General features: G+C 46.4%; 1 protein-coding gene across 1 annotated transcript; it reads left to right on the top strand.

Moving 5' to 3' along the window:
* The first annotated feature begins 871 nt into the window (after positions 1-871).
* C5H11orf91 (chromosome 5 C11orf91 homolog) lies at positions 872-4,521 on the top strand. Its single transcript, XM_050955182.1, has 2 exons — positions 872-1,266; positions 4,054-4,521. The coding sequence occupies exons 1-2, from the start codon at positions 876-878 to the stop codon at positions 4,140-4,142; spliced, it is 480 nt and encodes a 159-aa protein (XP_050811139.1). The 5' UTR covers positions 872-875; the 3' UTR covers positions 4,143-4,521.
* The last annotated feature ends 9,427 nt before the right edge of the window (positions 4,522-13,948 follow it).

Here is a 13,948-nt window from a genome sequence, read left to right on the forward strand (position 1 = left end):
GAAGCTGTTGAGGCATGGGCTCCTGGTGGCACTTACCTCAGGAGGCTCCTGGAAGCGGCCTGCATGTCCCTCCAGCTTCTAGGCAAAGGGGCCGTCACAAGGCTTCACATGCTGCCCCTGCCCTAAGCACTGGCTCCGCAACTCCCATTGGCTGCGGTTCCTAGCCAATAGGAGTTGTGGACCTGGCCTTTGGGGCGGAGGTAGCATGCAGAGCCCCCATGGCTGCCCCCGAGCTGGAGGGATATGTCAGCCACTTCCAGGAGTTGCACGGAACAGGGAGCCTTCCAGCCCTGCTACACCACCAACTAGACTTTGAACGGCCTGGCCAGCAAGGCGCCAAGGTTGCTTTTCAACCAGGCATTATGGTCAAAAACCGGACACCTGACAACCCTAGCAGCAGGTCACTGAGAAAGGGGCACTCTTGGCACCTGCTCCCTGATACACAGTTAGACTTGGGTAAACAAAAAAGGCCTGTGCCAGGCTGACCTTTGGGATTTTGCCCCAGATAGGGCCCAGAAACAGTGTCAATGTCCCACGTGGAATGACCACCCCCGCCCAGCACAGTCACAAAGCAACTCCACTCCCAGGCAGGTGCCGCTGGCAGCTCTGTGTCCAGAGCCTTTCTCCCAGCGGTTGCCCCCACCACCTGGTGCCCCTCCCCCCATGCCTCCCACCAAGGGTGGCCAATTTTGCTTGGACCTGTCCTGTCCCTGTAGATTTCATCACATGAATTCTGGAGACCCCAAGCCAACCCTGGAAGGTTGGGAGCCCTACTCCCACCCCCACCCGGCCCCCATCGCCCTCGGCTACGCTGCCCCTCCCCCAGCCGTTCCGCGGTCTCCAGGACAGCGGCGGTTGGCCGGGCCGGCGGCGCCATGAGCCAGCAGCAGCAGCAGCGGGCGCCGCGGCCCCTGTACTTCCCGTCCCTCTACGACCGCGCCGCGCCCAGCGCCCCCCCGCTGGCGGACTGCGGCCTCTGGCGGAAGCTCTTCGTGCCCCTGCGGGGGGGCGCAGCCGGGACCCAGCGGCCCCCTCCCGGCCTGGGCCCGGCTCCTGCCGCCCGCGGCTGCCCGCGCCCCTGGCCGGCCGGGCTGGCGCCCATCCCCTACGAGCCGCTGCGCTTCTTCTGTCCCGCGGCCGACAGCGGCGCCGCCGCGCGGGGCCCCGGGCAGCAGCCGCCGGACGGGGAGATCTGCGAGCTGGGCATCCGCCTCAAGGAGCTGGAGCTGCTGGCGCTGACCGGGGACGGCTCCGACCCGCAGCAGTGTGCGTGTGCGGGCATGGGCGGCACTCACCCGAGTCAGCCATGCGGGCCACGCCGGCGCAGAGCCCGGGCACACGCCAGCCCTCCGCAGGGCAGGGGCCCTCTGGCTCACAGCTTGCCTGGGCTGTAGCGCTCCCCAGCCGCTAACTGCGGGGTGGGCACTGCCCCCAGCAGTCAGGCCTCTACACGCCTGTCCCTCGCTCCCTTAGGGCTTGTCTACATCAGAAAGTTGCAGCGCTGGTGAGGGAGTTACAGCGCTGCAACTTAGGAGGTGTACACATCTGCAGGGCACCACCAGCGCTGCAACTCCCTGTTTGCAGCGCTGGCCGTACTCCCGTTTTGTCTCGGGTGTAGAGGATCCAGCGCTGGTGATGCAGCGCTGGTAATCAAGTATAGTCACTTACCAGCGCTTTTCTTGACCTCCGTGGAATAAGCAGGTATCCCAGCATACCTGAGGAAGCCTCTGGTAATCAAGCTGGTCTCCTTCCCCGGCTTGCTCTCCCGTTCCCCGAACCCCGAGCAAGCAGGTCTCCTTCCCTGCGGTTTGCTGGGTGGTTCCGGGAACGCGAGAGCAAACCGCGGCGAAGCTGGTCTCCTTCCCCGGTTTGCTCTCGCGTTCCCCGAACAAGCAGGTCTCCTTCCCTGCGGTTTGCAGGGTGGTTCGCGGAACGCGAGAGCAAACCGGGAAAGGAGACCAGCTTCGCCGCGGTTTGCTCTCGCGTTCCGCGAACCACCCTGCAAACCGCAGGGAAGGAGACCTGCTTGTTCGGGGAACGCGAGAGCAAACCGCGGCGAAGCTGGTCTCCTTCCCCGGTTTGCTCTCGCGTTCGCCGAACCCCCGAGCAAGCAGGTCTCCTTCCCTGCGGTTTGCAGGGTGGTTCGCGGAACGCGAGAGCAAACCGGGGAAGGAGACCAGCTTCGCCGCGGTTTGCTCTCGCGTTCCCCGAACAAGCAGGTCTCCTTCCCTGCGGTTTGCAGGGTGGTTCGCGGAACGCGAGAGCAAACCGCGGCGAAGCTGGTCTCCTTCCCCGGTTTGCTCTCGCCTTCCCCAAAACCCCTTGAAGCCGCCCAACAGCGCTGCAGTGTGGCCACATCTAACACCACTTGCAGCGCTGGTTGCTGTAAGTGTGGCCACTCTGCAGCGCTGGCCCTATACAGCTGTACCAATACAGCTGTAACAACCAGCGCTGCAAAATTTTAGATGTAGACATGGCCTTAGTCTCCACATCAGGACCCCCCAGTGCAGGGGTAGGGACCTTCCATCCTTTCCCCTCAGCCTCTGGGCAGCAGCATTCACACCCCACTCCCTGGCCCTGCACATCTCTGCATCCATGCCCTTAAAGGAGCTGGCGCCCTGGGGGCTACCCCTATTGAACAGACTGCATGCAACTGCCCCGCCTTACAGCATCAGATGTTTTGAGAGGTGCTCAGGAGTGCTCCTACGTCTGAAAATGCTCATGCTGGCCAGAAAAATGAGAGAATAGCTTTATTTTCCCCTCCTGTGAAAACAGCATTTCTCTTTATTGAATGTAGAGGGACAGATGAAAGGAAACTTAGCTTGCTCTTAGAGGTTTCAGCTCTGGCCTGGTCTGCAGTGGGGGGGGGGGGGGGGAGAAATCGATCTAAGTTACGTAACTTCAGCTACATGAACAACATAGCTGAATTCGATGTACTTGTACCTACTTACTGTGGTGTCTTTGCTGGATTAAGTCAAATGGCTGACACTTCCCCGTTGACTCCACTTGTGCCTTTTGGTCCAGTGGAGTACCAGAGTCAACGGGAGAGCTCAGTGGTCAATTTATGATGTCTAGACTAGATGCGCTAAATCGACCCCCACTGGATCGATCACTGCCTGTCAATCCAGCGGGTAATGTAGACAAGCCCAGAGTGGTAGCCGTGTTAGTCTGTACCAGCAAAAACAATGAGGAGCCCTTGGGGCACCTTAGAGACTAACGTTTGGGCATGAAGAACTGAACTGAACTAGCATTACTATTGGGCTATAGGAGCACTCAGCAGCAGATAACTACTGAAACCAGCATAGGTCAGTGGTGAACTGATGTTCAAAGCTAGTGGTGAAATGCCTTTTGTGTTTTTAGTTCCAAGCAGGGCCAGCTCAGCAAGCAGGTGCTTGGGGCAGCCAATAGAGCCGGATGTGCTGCCCCTCTCCTCAGCAGTGGGTCCCTCAGTCCCTCTCGGAGTGAAGGACCAGCCGCTGAATTACCACCAAAGAATGAAGCAGCGGCGGTAGAGTTGCTGCAGATTGGGCTTTTTTTTTTTGGCCTGCTGCTTGGGGCAGCAAAAACCCTGGAGCCGGCCATTGTTCCAAGTGAGCAAAATGTCCACAGAAAAGGAATAAAAAAGAAGCATGACTGATGACCAGGTTTGGCAGTCTCAGCAGAGAAGCGAATCATTGACTGGACATGAAGATTCTCATCTCTTCCCCCAAACAGAATCACACTGGCAGGAAAATCTGAAACCTTTTAGGAGAGCTAAAGTCACACAAAAATTAAGAAGAAAATTTAAATCCATAAGATACAAAAACTCTAAAATATCTAAAAGAAATTGTAGCATGTAGCTTTAATTCAATTACTTTACCTAAGAATAAATCAATGGATTTTCTGTGTGTCAAAATAGTGGATACCTTTTTCCACTTTAATATCTGATTATCTTCAGTGAGTTGTAGTGGTTTACTGGAGTTTCACATGAAAGTGTGAGGTTTTTTTTATTAAAATATATTTACATTTTTAAGTACTAGAGACAAATTAATGTTTTGTTCCATTCCTTTCTAGATAAGCTTTTGAAGACACTAAAAGATGAAAAAGTTCAAGGCATAAAGACAAGACAGAATCTGAAAAAACAGACACCTACATCATCATAAGGATTATTTCAGTTAGCTGTTCTGTCATTATGTTACCTCACAGCATTGTAATGGACTCTTCTGTGTGATATATTATTTTACTGATTATATTCTATTCAATTATGCAGCCAAGCTAGAAATTTACAGTATATATTCTCTGCTTGGCTTTTTGTACTTTATTTATCCAATACTGAATATTTCAAATACCCCAAAACGATTATTTTGTGTATTAATCTTTATTCAATAACTTGAATATTAATATGTTTGGTTTACCGTAATAGCAGTGAGAAAAAGAAAGTGACATCTTATCTTGCTTATGTTTCAGGATGAGAGCTGATGTTGATCACCTGGTTACAGCTTTACAGAATTGACGAGGTATATTACTGAAGACAAAGGGCATGGATATTGCCTTCCTCAGAACTATCAGGAATTTAATGCTGCTGGAGGCAGGATACTAGTCCAGTGACCCAGCATGACAAAATCCTATGTTCTTATGACAGAGAAAGCACAATAATTCTAAGACACCATGCAGTTCTGCAATATACACTAAAATACATAGTGAGAACAAGAATACTTTTCCCTAGTCTCTCTCTGATGTACAATATTGTGCAATACCTGAGCTTATCACCTCCTTCCATCCTAGCCTGTCTTGCTCCCCAGCATGACCCATTTCTACTAACCAGTTCATGAGCCTAGCCTAGGAATAACAGATAGCAATGTAAGGATTTCAGGGAGCAGGTAGATGGGGGTTCCCATTAGAAGGAAGACAGCACCCATTTTCCACACAGTGATCACCCTAAAGCCTAGGAATGTGATCAATTCCTAGATGGCTTACAATAGCAGGTTTTTCTTGTCCTGAAAAGCCAGTCCTCTTGGATCTAATATCTGACAGGTTTTTTTATATTGATTTCAGTCTTGCATTCCATCTGCACTCAAAATATATCTTTCATATAGTGTGGAGTATAATATTATCCATAAGGGGAGGAAGAAGAAAATAAATTTATGACTACTTTGTTCTAGCTCAGGGATCCTCAAACTGGGGATTGAAACCCCTCAGGGGGTTGTGAGGTTATTACATGGGGGGGGTCACAAGTTGTCAGTCTCCACTCCAAACCTTGCTTTGCCTCCAGCATTTATAATGGTGTTATAAATTAAAAACTTTTAAAATATATATTTAAGGGGGGGGTCACACTCAGAGACTTGCTATGTGAAAGAGGTCACCAGTACAAAAGTTTGAGAGCTACTGTTCTAACTGCTTTGAATCATTAGATTTGTAATGGTAAAGCACAGAACAGATGTAATCTATAAACAATAGATCATATGTCCAAAAATCATTTAAAAACAACAAGATGTAGTGAATGGGACAATGGAAAAAGATTTTGGTGAACTAAAAAAATATTAGCCTGACCGCAGTTTAGATGACAATGATTCATGGGTGCCTGGCTACTCAAGCTGCTATGGCCTCAGAAAAATAAGAGTTTTATCAAAAGGAAGAACAGGATTTACTATAGGCATTGCTGACCATGCAGCTGCACCACAGACCGTAGGTGTTATAACTTGAGATTGTTTTTAACCAAAACAAAAATATACTTCAGGAGCTGCACTTAAATGGAGGACTTGTACTGCTTGGATAAAGAATGCACTTCTCTCTGACCCTTTCATCATGCCACGCACATGACTGACTACAATGGTGGGAGACTTAAGAAAAAGCTCATTGTAGATAAGGCAAGTTTGATAATTATATTGCAGCAGAGGAAGGGTGGTCTTGTAATTAAAGCATAGGACCGAGTCAGAAGACCTGAATGTTATTTCTAACGCTGCCACAGCCTTCCTGTTTGATCTTGGTCAAGTCACAGCCACATTTTCAAAAGTGGATCTCTATTGTTGAGTGCCTTCTTTTTTGGGTGCCAACTTCAGTCTCCTAATATCTGCACACCTGCAGTTGTATTAAAAGTCAATGGGAGTTGTGGCTGCTCAGCATCTGAAAAGCAGGCCATAGTTGTCTAAAGCTGGGCATCCAAAATTAGAGGCCATTAACTGAAGATTTTGGCCATGATCTCTGCCTGTGTCCTCATTTGTAAAATGGGGACAATATCTATCTCGTAACCGCAAGGCTCAGTTAATTAAATGTCAGTAGAACATAGAGCTTCTCACATAAGAGTCTATATAACTACAAAGTATTATAGGAATTTTTTTTCTTAATAAATTAAAACATGAACTTAATCAAAGATGACTTTTTGTGGTTGATTGGGTTTTTTTGTATTGTCAGCACCATAATAGATTTTACTGTCCTTTAAAGGCATGTAGCATTTTCAGAGGGATAATGTCCTGGTGCACCTAAGAGAATAAACTGTCAATTGAAAACTGTTCAAAACGCATGTCATTTCACAAGCAAAAATAGAGGCAAGAATGGTAGGGAGATTGAAGGCCAAGAGAATAGCTACAATAAGTGCATATAACTGCTAACTGTGAATCCAAGAAGAGCATCAGGAAGGAAGCAAGAAGGAAACATGATTATCTAGAATTGTATGACTTGTGGGAAGTAACTGATTTTTTTTTACCCTGGTGCATGTCCACTAGATGGCGGTATGAACCTTTACAGCAGCTCATAGAGGAACTTCAAGGCAATAAATACATCAAAACCAATCTCATCATCATTCCACCCTGGGACTAACAAAGTGAACAAACTATTCAGCCTAGTTTTGGGATAGGAGAACTCTGGGATGGATGCAACAGATTACCACCACCTTGTTGCCTGTCATCCCTTAGATTTAAGCTGCATCATATATCTCATCAGCACCAACTGTGCCAAAACAAATTCTGCAGTATTGTCTGGTCAGGTTTCAGTGATACATGTAATGGCAAGAGTCTCATCCTCCATAAAATATGGAGTTGAACTTTAGTAACTAGGACCTTGTATTAATGAATATGAGCAAAAGGTTAGGATTTTTATCCCCCAAGAAATGATTACAGGTGAAACCAATGGAATCAAGATTAAACATAATTCAAGTTTATGCTTTACACAGTCCTTCCTGTCACACCCATTACCACAGAATTCAAAGCACCTAGGTCCTAACAACCAAATCCTCCAGGTTTCCATATCCCTGGGCATATGGTCCAGTAGTTGGGACACTAGCCCACAACTTGGAGGAAACTCCCCGCTTCACCAGTCTTCCCGTGTGACCTTGGACAATACAGGTTGGCCCACATTGTTAAAGATATTTAGACATTGTTCTGCTCAGTGTTGCAAAGCCAAAGTGATTTGGATGGCTAACTCCCATTTTCAAATATGACTTAAGCCCTCAGGTGTCCCACTGACTCAGTGAGGATTAGGCTACTTCTCCTTAGTGCATGTGCAACAGGCCTCAGGTGGCATGTGACCAGGATTCATCACTGAATTTGGTTCACCTGTGGGATCATTGCACTTCCCATCAGTATTCAGCCCAAACCAGGGAAGATAATGTGAATACTGATTCATGTGCCCCATTAGGCTACTAAGTGCCTTGCAATGATGAGCAGAGCAATACCTAAACCCTTTTACAAATCTGGACCTTAGTTTCTCTGGGCCTTAGTTCCCCATTTAAAGAATAGACATGAGTACTTTTCAGAAGTGTGCTGAGGATAAAGACATAAATTTAAAGAAACATTATGAGCACAAGTGCCAACTTTTCAAAGGATTAGGTTACTCTGTCAACCCTCCTTCCCCCAAATGCCTGAGCACTCCTATGAGACTATGAAAGTTACAACTTTATTAAACATTGCAGGACACACTGCTGTAGTGCAATGACTTCTATGGAGTCTATGTTGTTCACTAAAAGGCAAGTGTGGACCAGTATATATAAATTATGTAGTTGCTTGATATTTGTAATTGATAAGGAGAATGGGAGATATTTAATAAGATATGTCACTGGGTTCAGGATGCAATCCAGCCCAAAGAGCGGTTGCGTCACCACTTGTCCTGCATCCTGGGTGCCTTAAAATGCTTTGCTACCATAGCTCCCAACCTGGGATATTCACAACCAGCCTGAAAATCACATGCTGAAATGTATGTGCTAGATACAGGCCCTCTGGTTCAGCCACTCTAACCCCAGCAGCCTCTCTACAGCTTCACAGCCCCACTCTGGTTTCCAACTAGCAAGGTGACCCCAACATACGTCCCATTCCAAATTTCCCCAGAATGGTGTGTTTTACAGCGTTCAGCCCTCTCCAGGACAGCTCAGAGAAATAATAAGGTTCATTTGTTCCTCTGAAGACACAAAAGCATATCACAACTTATTAACTCAGCTGGGGTGAATATACCCTGCCATTTAAACTCCAGCATTAAGAGTTAGTTTATAGTCCAAATAAAGCAAGTTTATTAAGAGGACATAATGATAGGTAAATGATACTAAGTAAAAGAAATAAAGTTAGAAAAGGTTACATGCAAATAAGAGTGAAAACATTCCTAAAAGACTAAAACTGAAGCTAGTAAAATACAAACTTTGTTCAAGATGGTTTCTTACCTATATTCAGTTTTCAAGGACATCAAACACCCCCACTTGGTTGAAGGACCAATGTTTTTCAGCTAACAAGAGCTCTGTTCCCTTGTGTCTGTGTAGTGAGGGCTGCCAAACATGATTTTTCTCCTTGCTTGTATATTCCAAAAGTCAATGACTTTGTTTCAAGAGGCAGGATGTGGGTGTCCTATCACCCTGTATGTAAATGAAGCTTCCATTGATCTGTTTCCACCATTCTTAATTTACATAGAAGACAGGTAAAGAGCTGCCTTCTCTCCTGTCTGACAGTATGAAAGGATGAGCTCTCAACACTAGCCCTGGATAACTTGGATTAGGCCAGGTGGGCCCAATCTACTAATTAGGCTAAAGCAGGAGAGCTTTAGGCTGGAGGCAACTAATTAGAAACAGTATCACCTGTGCAAAGCCAAGTAGCTGGCTGTAGTATGGGCAGCTGGGGAAGGCTTCAGAAAAACAGGCAGCAGTCACTCCCTAGGAAAAGGGAGGTGGGTTGTGGTGAGAGAGAGAGAAAAAAAAAACAGAACACAGAACCGAACCGAACCAAGCATGTTAGGAAGCAGTCCAGGGAAGAGGCAGTAAGCAGAAAGGAAAGCCCGCAACTGCTGAGTTGAGGGTCCCTGAACTGGAACCTCGAGTAGAGGGTGGGCTTGGGCTCTACTACCAGCCACTGGGGAGCAGCAAGGGTGTTGCAGGTACCAGCCAGCAGGTCTGGAAAGACTAGATTTCCCTGGAAGGGGAGAACTTTAGTGACCTAGCTGGAGTACTAAGCCACAGAGAGGAAGCTGCAGACTCAGGAGTGAGCAGGGGAAGACAAAATGGGAGAGACCTCCCTGGAGAGAATGTAAGCTGGCAGAGCTAATCCTCAGAACAGCTAGCAGGAGGTACTGCTCAAGGTGAGTGGACCCTGTGACAGGGAGGGAATGTGTTTCTCCCTGTTTGGCCACAGACCTCAAAGCATACCTGTACTGTGTCCATATTTCCAGTGTGTCATTGGCTTTTGAAAACAGACCTCATTATACACACTTCTGTAATACAGTAATATTGCATAAAATCAGTTGATTCAACTGCTTATCACTTGAAGTTCAGGTCCTTCAGCTGCCCACCATCTTTATAGATCAGTAAACCTTTGCAATGTATTCTTTGAAAAGTAAGTCAGACCCAGTTTCTCTCTCATGTTTTTCTGTTGCCCTGCTTGTTGGGTTGAATTGTTTACCTAATGTGTAAAAATGGACTTTCATTGTTGTTGCCTGAAGACTGTGTGGTCAGAGGCTCAAATACACATCACCTTGTCTAAGACAGAGTGTGCTTATGCCTTGCTTACCAAATACATTTTAAAAATATAATTCTAGCACATATGTTTTTATACATCCCCTGTGCATACATCATGCAAGAATATTAATGGTTAGCAAGTTATATAGCAGATTATAACCACAGTAAATTGAGGCACACTGAATCTGTCAGACCAGCTGAAACTTATTACCTGATAGCAGTGAGCCTCTGGCATTTGGATGCTCTTAGGGTCACACCTCTCTCCCATACACAGCTGCAGGAAGGTTAGCCACTGGCTGACATGAAGGCAGCCAATCAGAGCCCTCTTTCCTGCAGGGGAAGCTGCCACCATATTTTCTTTCCCCTTCATATGGAAGAAACCTGGTTTGTCACTTTTGTCTGTTTACAATCTTCAGGACATAATGTCAAAGTATCCATAATTTCACCTACCAAACTGTTACAAACATTTCTTAGTGACATTGACCAGTGTGGTGGTAGATTTTTAAATGATATATTACGTCACACTTTAAATAAATATCATGACACCAATGTGTGAGATGTAAAGAGCATGCGGGCCTGACAAGAGTTGCTGGTTATGGCGCAGTGAACCACAAATGGGCCTCTGCCACAATCTCCCCCTGAAATGAAGCATGGTTAATAATCTTACTTGGAAATATATGCACGTTTGCAAAACTGTGGGCATGTGCTTGCCTGCAGTGTGTGTGTGCATGAATTGCACATGCTATTCCTACAGTTTGAATACAATTGCATTAATGACCCATGGAAATGAAACAACCAACATTAATGACATCAGAATGGTTATTTGTACATGCAAAATTTGTTACTATTTTTCTTTCCTGTTTTCCTTGGATTTTGTTACAAATAATTTGTTCTCAACTATGGTGGCATATACTGCATTTATTATACTAGTTAGTGCATCTGCAAACCCTATATGTTTATTGATTTCCTTTATAGATATTAAAATATACAAACTGGAAAGAGAATGTCAACGTACTCTTCACATTGTTTGCATGCGGCAAAAACAATGTAGACGCTATGTAGGATATAGTAACTATACAGTTAAAGGTTTGTGCCTCTCAGACCAATTTTGTAAAGCACTCTGGTGAATCAACCAATCCATCTATACTGCACTCAGGAAAGTAACAATTTGGACCCAGTTTTTGATTCAAGGGCAAAGCTTTCAAAATGTCAGCAAGGTGTCCCCTTTCATTTCCAGCTTTTTAACAAGGAAGGCTTCTCAAAGAGCAGCTTGTGACATCTCCACACCAACATCAGGGTTGAGCAATGATACCCATCGCTCTGAAAGCAGTGAGTGTCCATAGTGATACTCATTGTTTCTTCCATGGAATGCAGTTAATTATTTCACTTCAGAAATCTGAAGCAGCTTTGGCTGCTTTGTGGTGGGAACACTTAGACTGCACAGACAAGAAAACATTTGATCTGTATTTTAAAGTACTTTGCAACAAGCAGCCAGGTCCACCAGCTTTCAAATCTCTTCCTCTTTTGAGCTCACTATGATAAAATGTTCCAAACATAGGTCTGACCATAAGGGATTATTAGAGAGTAAAATAGTCTTAAACTAGAACTATTTTAATTTACCCTGTAACAGCTGATATATGAAATCCAAAAACAATGTTACAATATCAGTACCTCTTGTATTTTCAAAGAGGTGTGCAATATTTTAGTCTCCTGACTTTTGAAAATGTAGGGCTAAGGGCCTAGCATCCATACTTAAAAGCAAGGAAATTAACAGCTATCCCTTAACTCTAGGAAAACTGGCCACTTGGTAGGTGGTTGATAACTGGATACTGGGCTTGATAGGAATCACTAATCAATAGATCAATCAGGATTTCTAGGAGATGATCCATAGGACAAGTTGAGATCTTAAAACAAGTAATTAACAAGACTAGGCAGTTGTTTAGTACCACAGATTGACGTAAGGAGATACATGCTACACCACTACGTGAGCTGAAAAAAAACCTAGCATAAAAACAGAGTAACCTCAGGGGTCATTTAATTTTTTACAGCAGCCTCCCAAAGTCTGACCTACAATCCAGAACCACTGTAGTGCTGTCCACTACCAGGACTCCCTTAATGGCCCTATTGTGTGTCTGTCCTGAGGGGAAATTCCTTCCTGGCACAGTTCCAGCCTCTATATGCCGCCAAAGTGAATGATCCCTTGAAATATTTGATAACTGCTTATACGTACTAACTGTTTGTTAGTTTATAAGGTGCCGCAGAACTCTTTGCTGCTTTTACAGATCCAGACTAACACGGCTACCCCTCTGATATTGCACTAAGCAGTGCCACTTTGAGTTAGTTTCCCCAACCGGAAGAAAAGCTCTGTGTAAGCTCAAAAGCTTCTCTCTGTCTCTGTAATAGAAGTTGGTCCAATAAAAACAATTATCAGCTCCCTCCCCCCATCTCTCTAAGGGTATATCTACACTACGGGATTATTCTGATTTTACAGAAACCATTTTTTAAAAACAGATTGTACAAGGTCAAGTGCACTCAGCCACACTAAGCACATTAATTCGGCGGTGTGCGTCCACGTACCAAGGCTAGTGTCGATTTCCGGAGCGTTGCACTGTGGGTAGCTATCCCATAGTTCCCGCAGTCTCCCCTGCCCCTTGGAATTCTGGGTTGAGATCCCAGTGCCTGATGGGGCAAAAAACATTGTCGCTGGTGGTTCTGGGTACAGCCTCACCCCTCCCTCCGTGAAAGCAGCAGACAACTGTTTCGCACCTTTTTTCCTGGGTGAACTGTGCAAAAGCCATAGCACAGCAAGCATGGACCCTGCTCAGCTCAAGACTGCAATTGTGGATGTTGTAAACACCTCGCGCATTATCGTGCAGTCTATGCTGAACCAGGACCTGCAAAACCAGGGGAGGAGGCGGTGGTACGGCAGCGCAGTGACGAGAGTGATGAGGACATGGACACAATTCTCTCAAACCACAGGCCCCTGTGCTTTGGAGATCCTGATGGTAACGGGGCAGGTTGTAGCCATTGAACGCCGATTTTGGGCCCGGGAAACAAGCACAGACTGGTGAGACTGCATAGTTTTGCAGGTTTGGGACGATTCTGAGTGGCTGCGAAACTTTCGTATGTGTAAGGGCACTTTCATGGAACTTTGTGACTTGCTTTTCCCTGCCCTAAAATGCCAGGATACCAAGATGAGAGCAGCCCTCAGAGTTGAGAAGCGAGCGGCAATAGCCCTCTGGAAGCTTGCAATGCCAGACAGCTAATGGTCAGTCGGAAATCAATTTGGAGTGGGAAAATCTACTGTGGGGGCTGCTGTGATGCAAGTAGCCAAAGCAATCATTAAGCTGCTGCTACGAAAGATTGTGACTGGGAAATGAGCAGGTCATAGTGGATGGCTTTGCTGCAATGGGATTCCCTAACTCTGGTGGGGCGATAGATGGAACTCATATCCCTATCTTGGCACTGGAGCACCAGGGCACTCAGTACATAAACCACAAGGGGTACTTTTCAATGGTGCTGCAAGCACTGGTGGATCACAAGGGACGTTTCACCAACATCCACATGGGATGGCCAGGAAGGGTTCATGATGCTCGCATCTTCAGGAACACTACTCTGTTTAAACGGCTCCAGCAAGGGAATTACTTCCCAGACCAAAAAATAACAGTTGGGGATGTTGAAATGCCTGTTGTTATCCTGGGGGACCCAGCCTACCCCTTGGTGCCATGGCTCATGAAGCCATACACAGGCAGCCTGGACAGTAGTCAGGAGTTGTTCAACTACAGGCTGAGCAAGTGCAGAATGGTGGTAGAATGTGCATTTGGCCGTTTAAAGGTGCGCTGGCGCACATTATGACTCGCTCAGACCTCAGCCAAACCAATGTCCCCATTGTTATTGCTGCTTGCTGTGTGCTCCACAATCTTTGTGAGAGTAGGGGGGAGACCTTTATGGTGGGGTGGGAGGCTGAGGCAAATCACCTGGCTGCTGATTATGCGCAGCTAGACACCAGGGCGATTAGAAGAGAACACCACAAAGTGGTGCGCA

Source organism: Gopherus flavomarginatus, chromosome 5, assembly GCF_025201925.1.
Source record: "Gopherus flavomarginatus isolate rGopFla2 chromosome 5, rGopFla2.mat.asm, whole genome shotgun sequence".
Taxonomy (NCBI): domain Eukaryota; kingdom Metazoa; phylum Chordata; order Testudines; family Testudinidae; genus Gopherus; species Gopherus flavomarginatus.

Coding starts and splice junctions, on each gene's coding strand:
- C5H11orf91 (XM_050955182.1), top strand. CDS start 876: ATGAGCCAGCAGCAGCAGCAGCGGGCGCCGCGGCCCCTGTACTTCCCG. Junction 1,267..4,053: donor CGGCTCCGACCCGCAGCAGT/GTGCGTGTGCGG, acceptor ATTCCTTTCTAG/ATAAGCTTTTGAAGACACTA.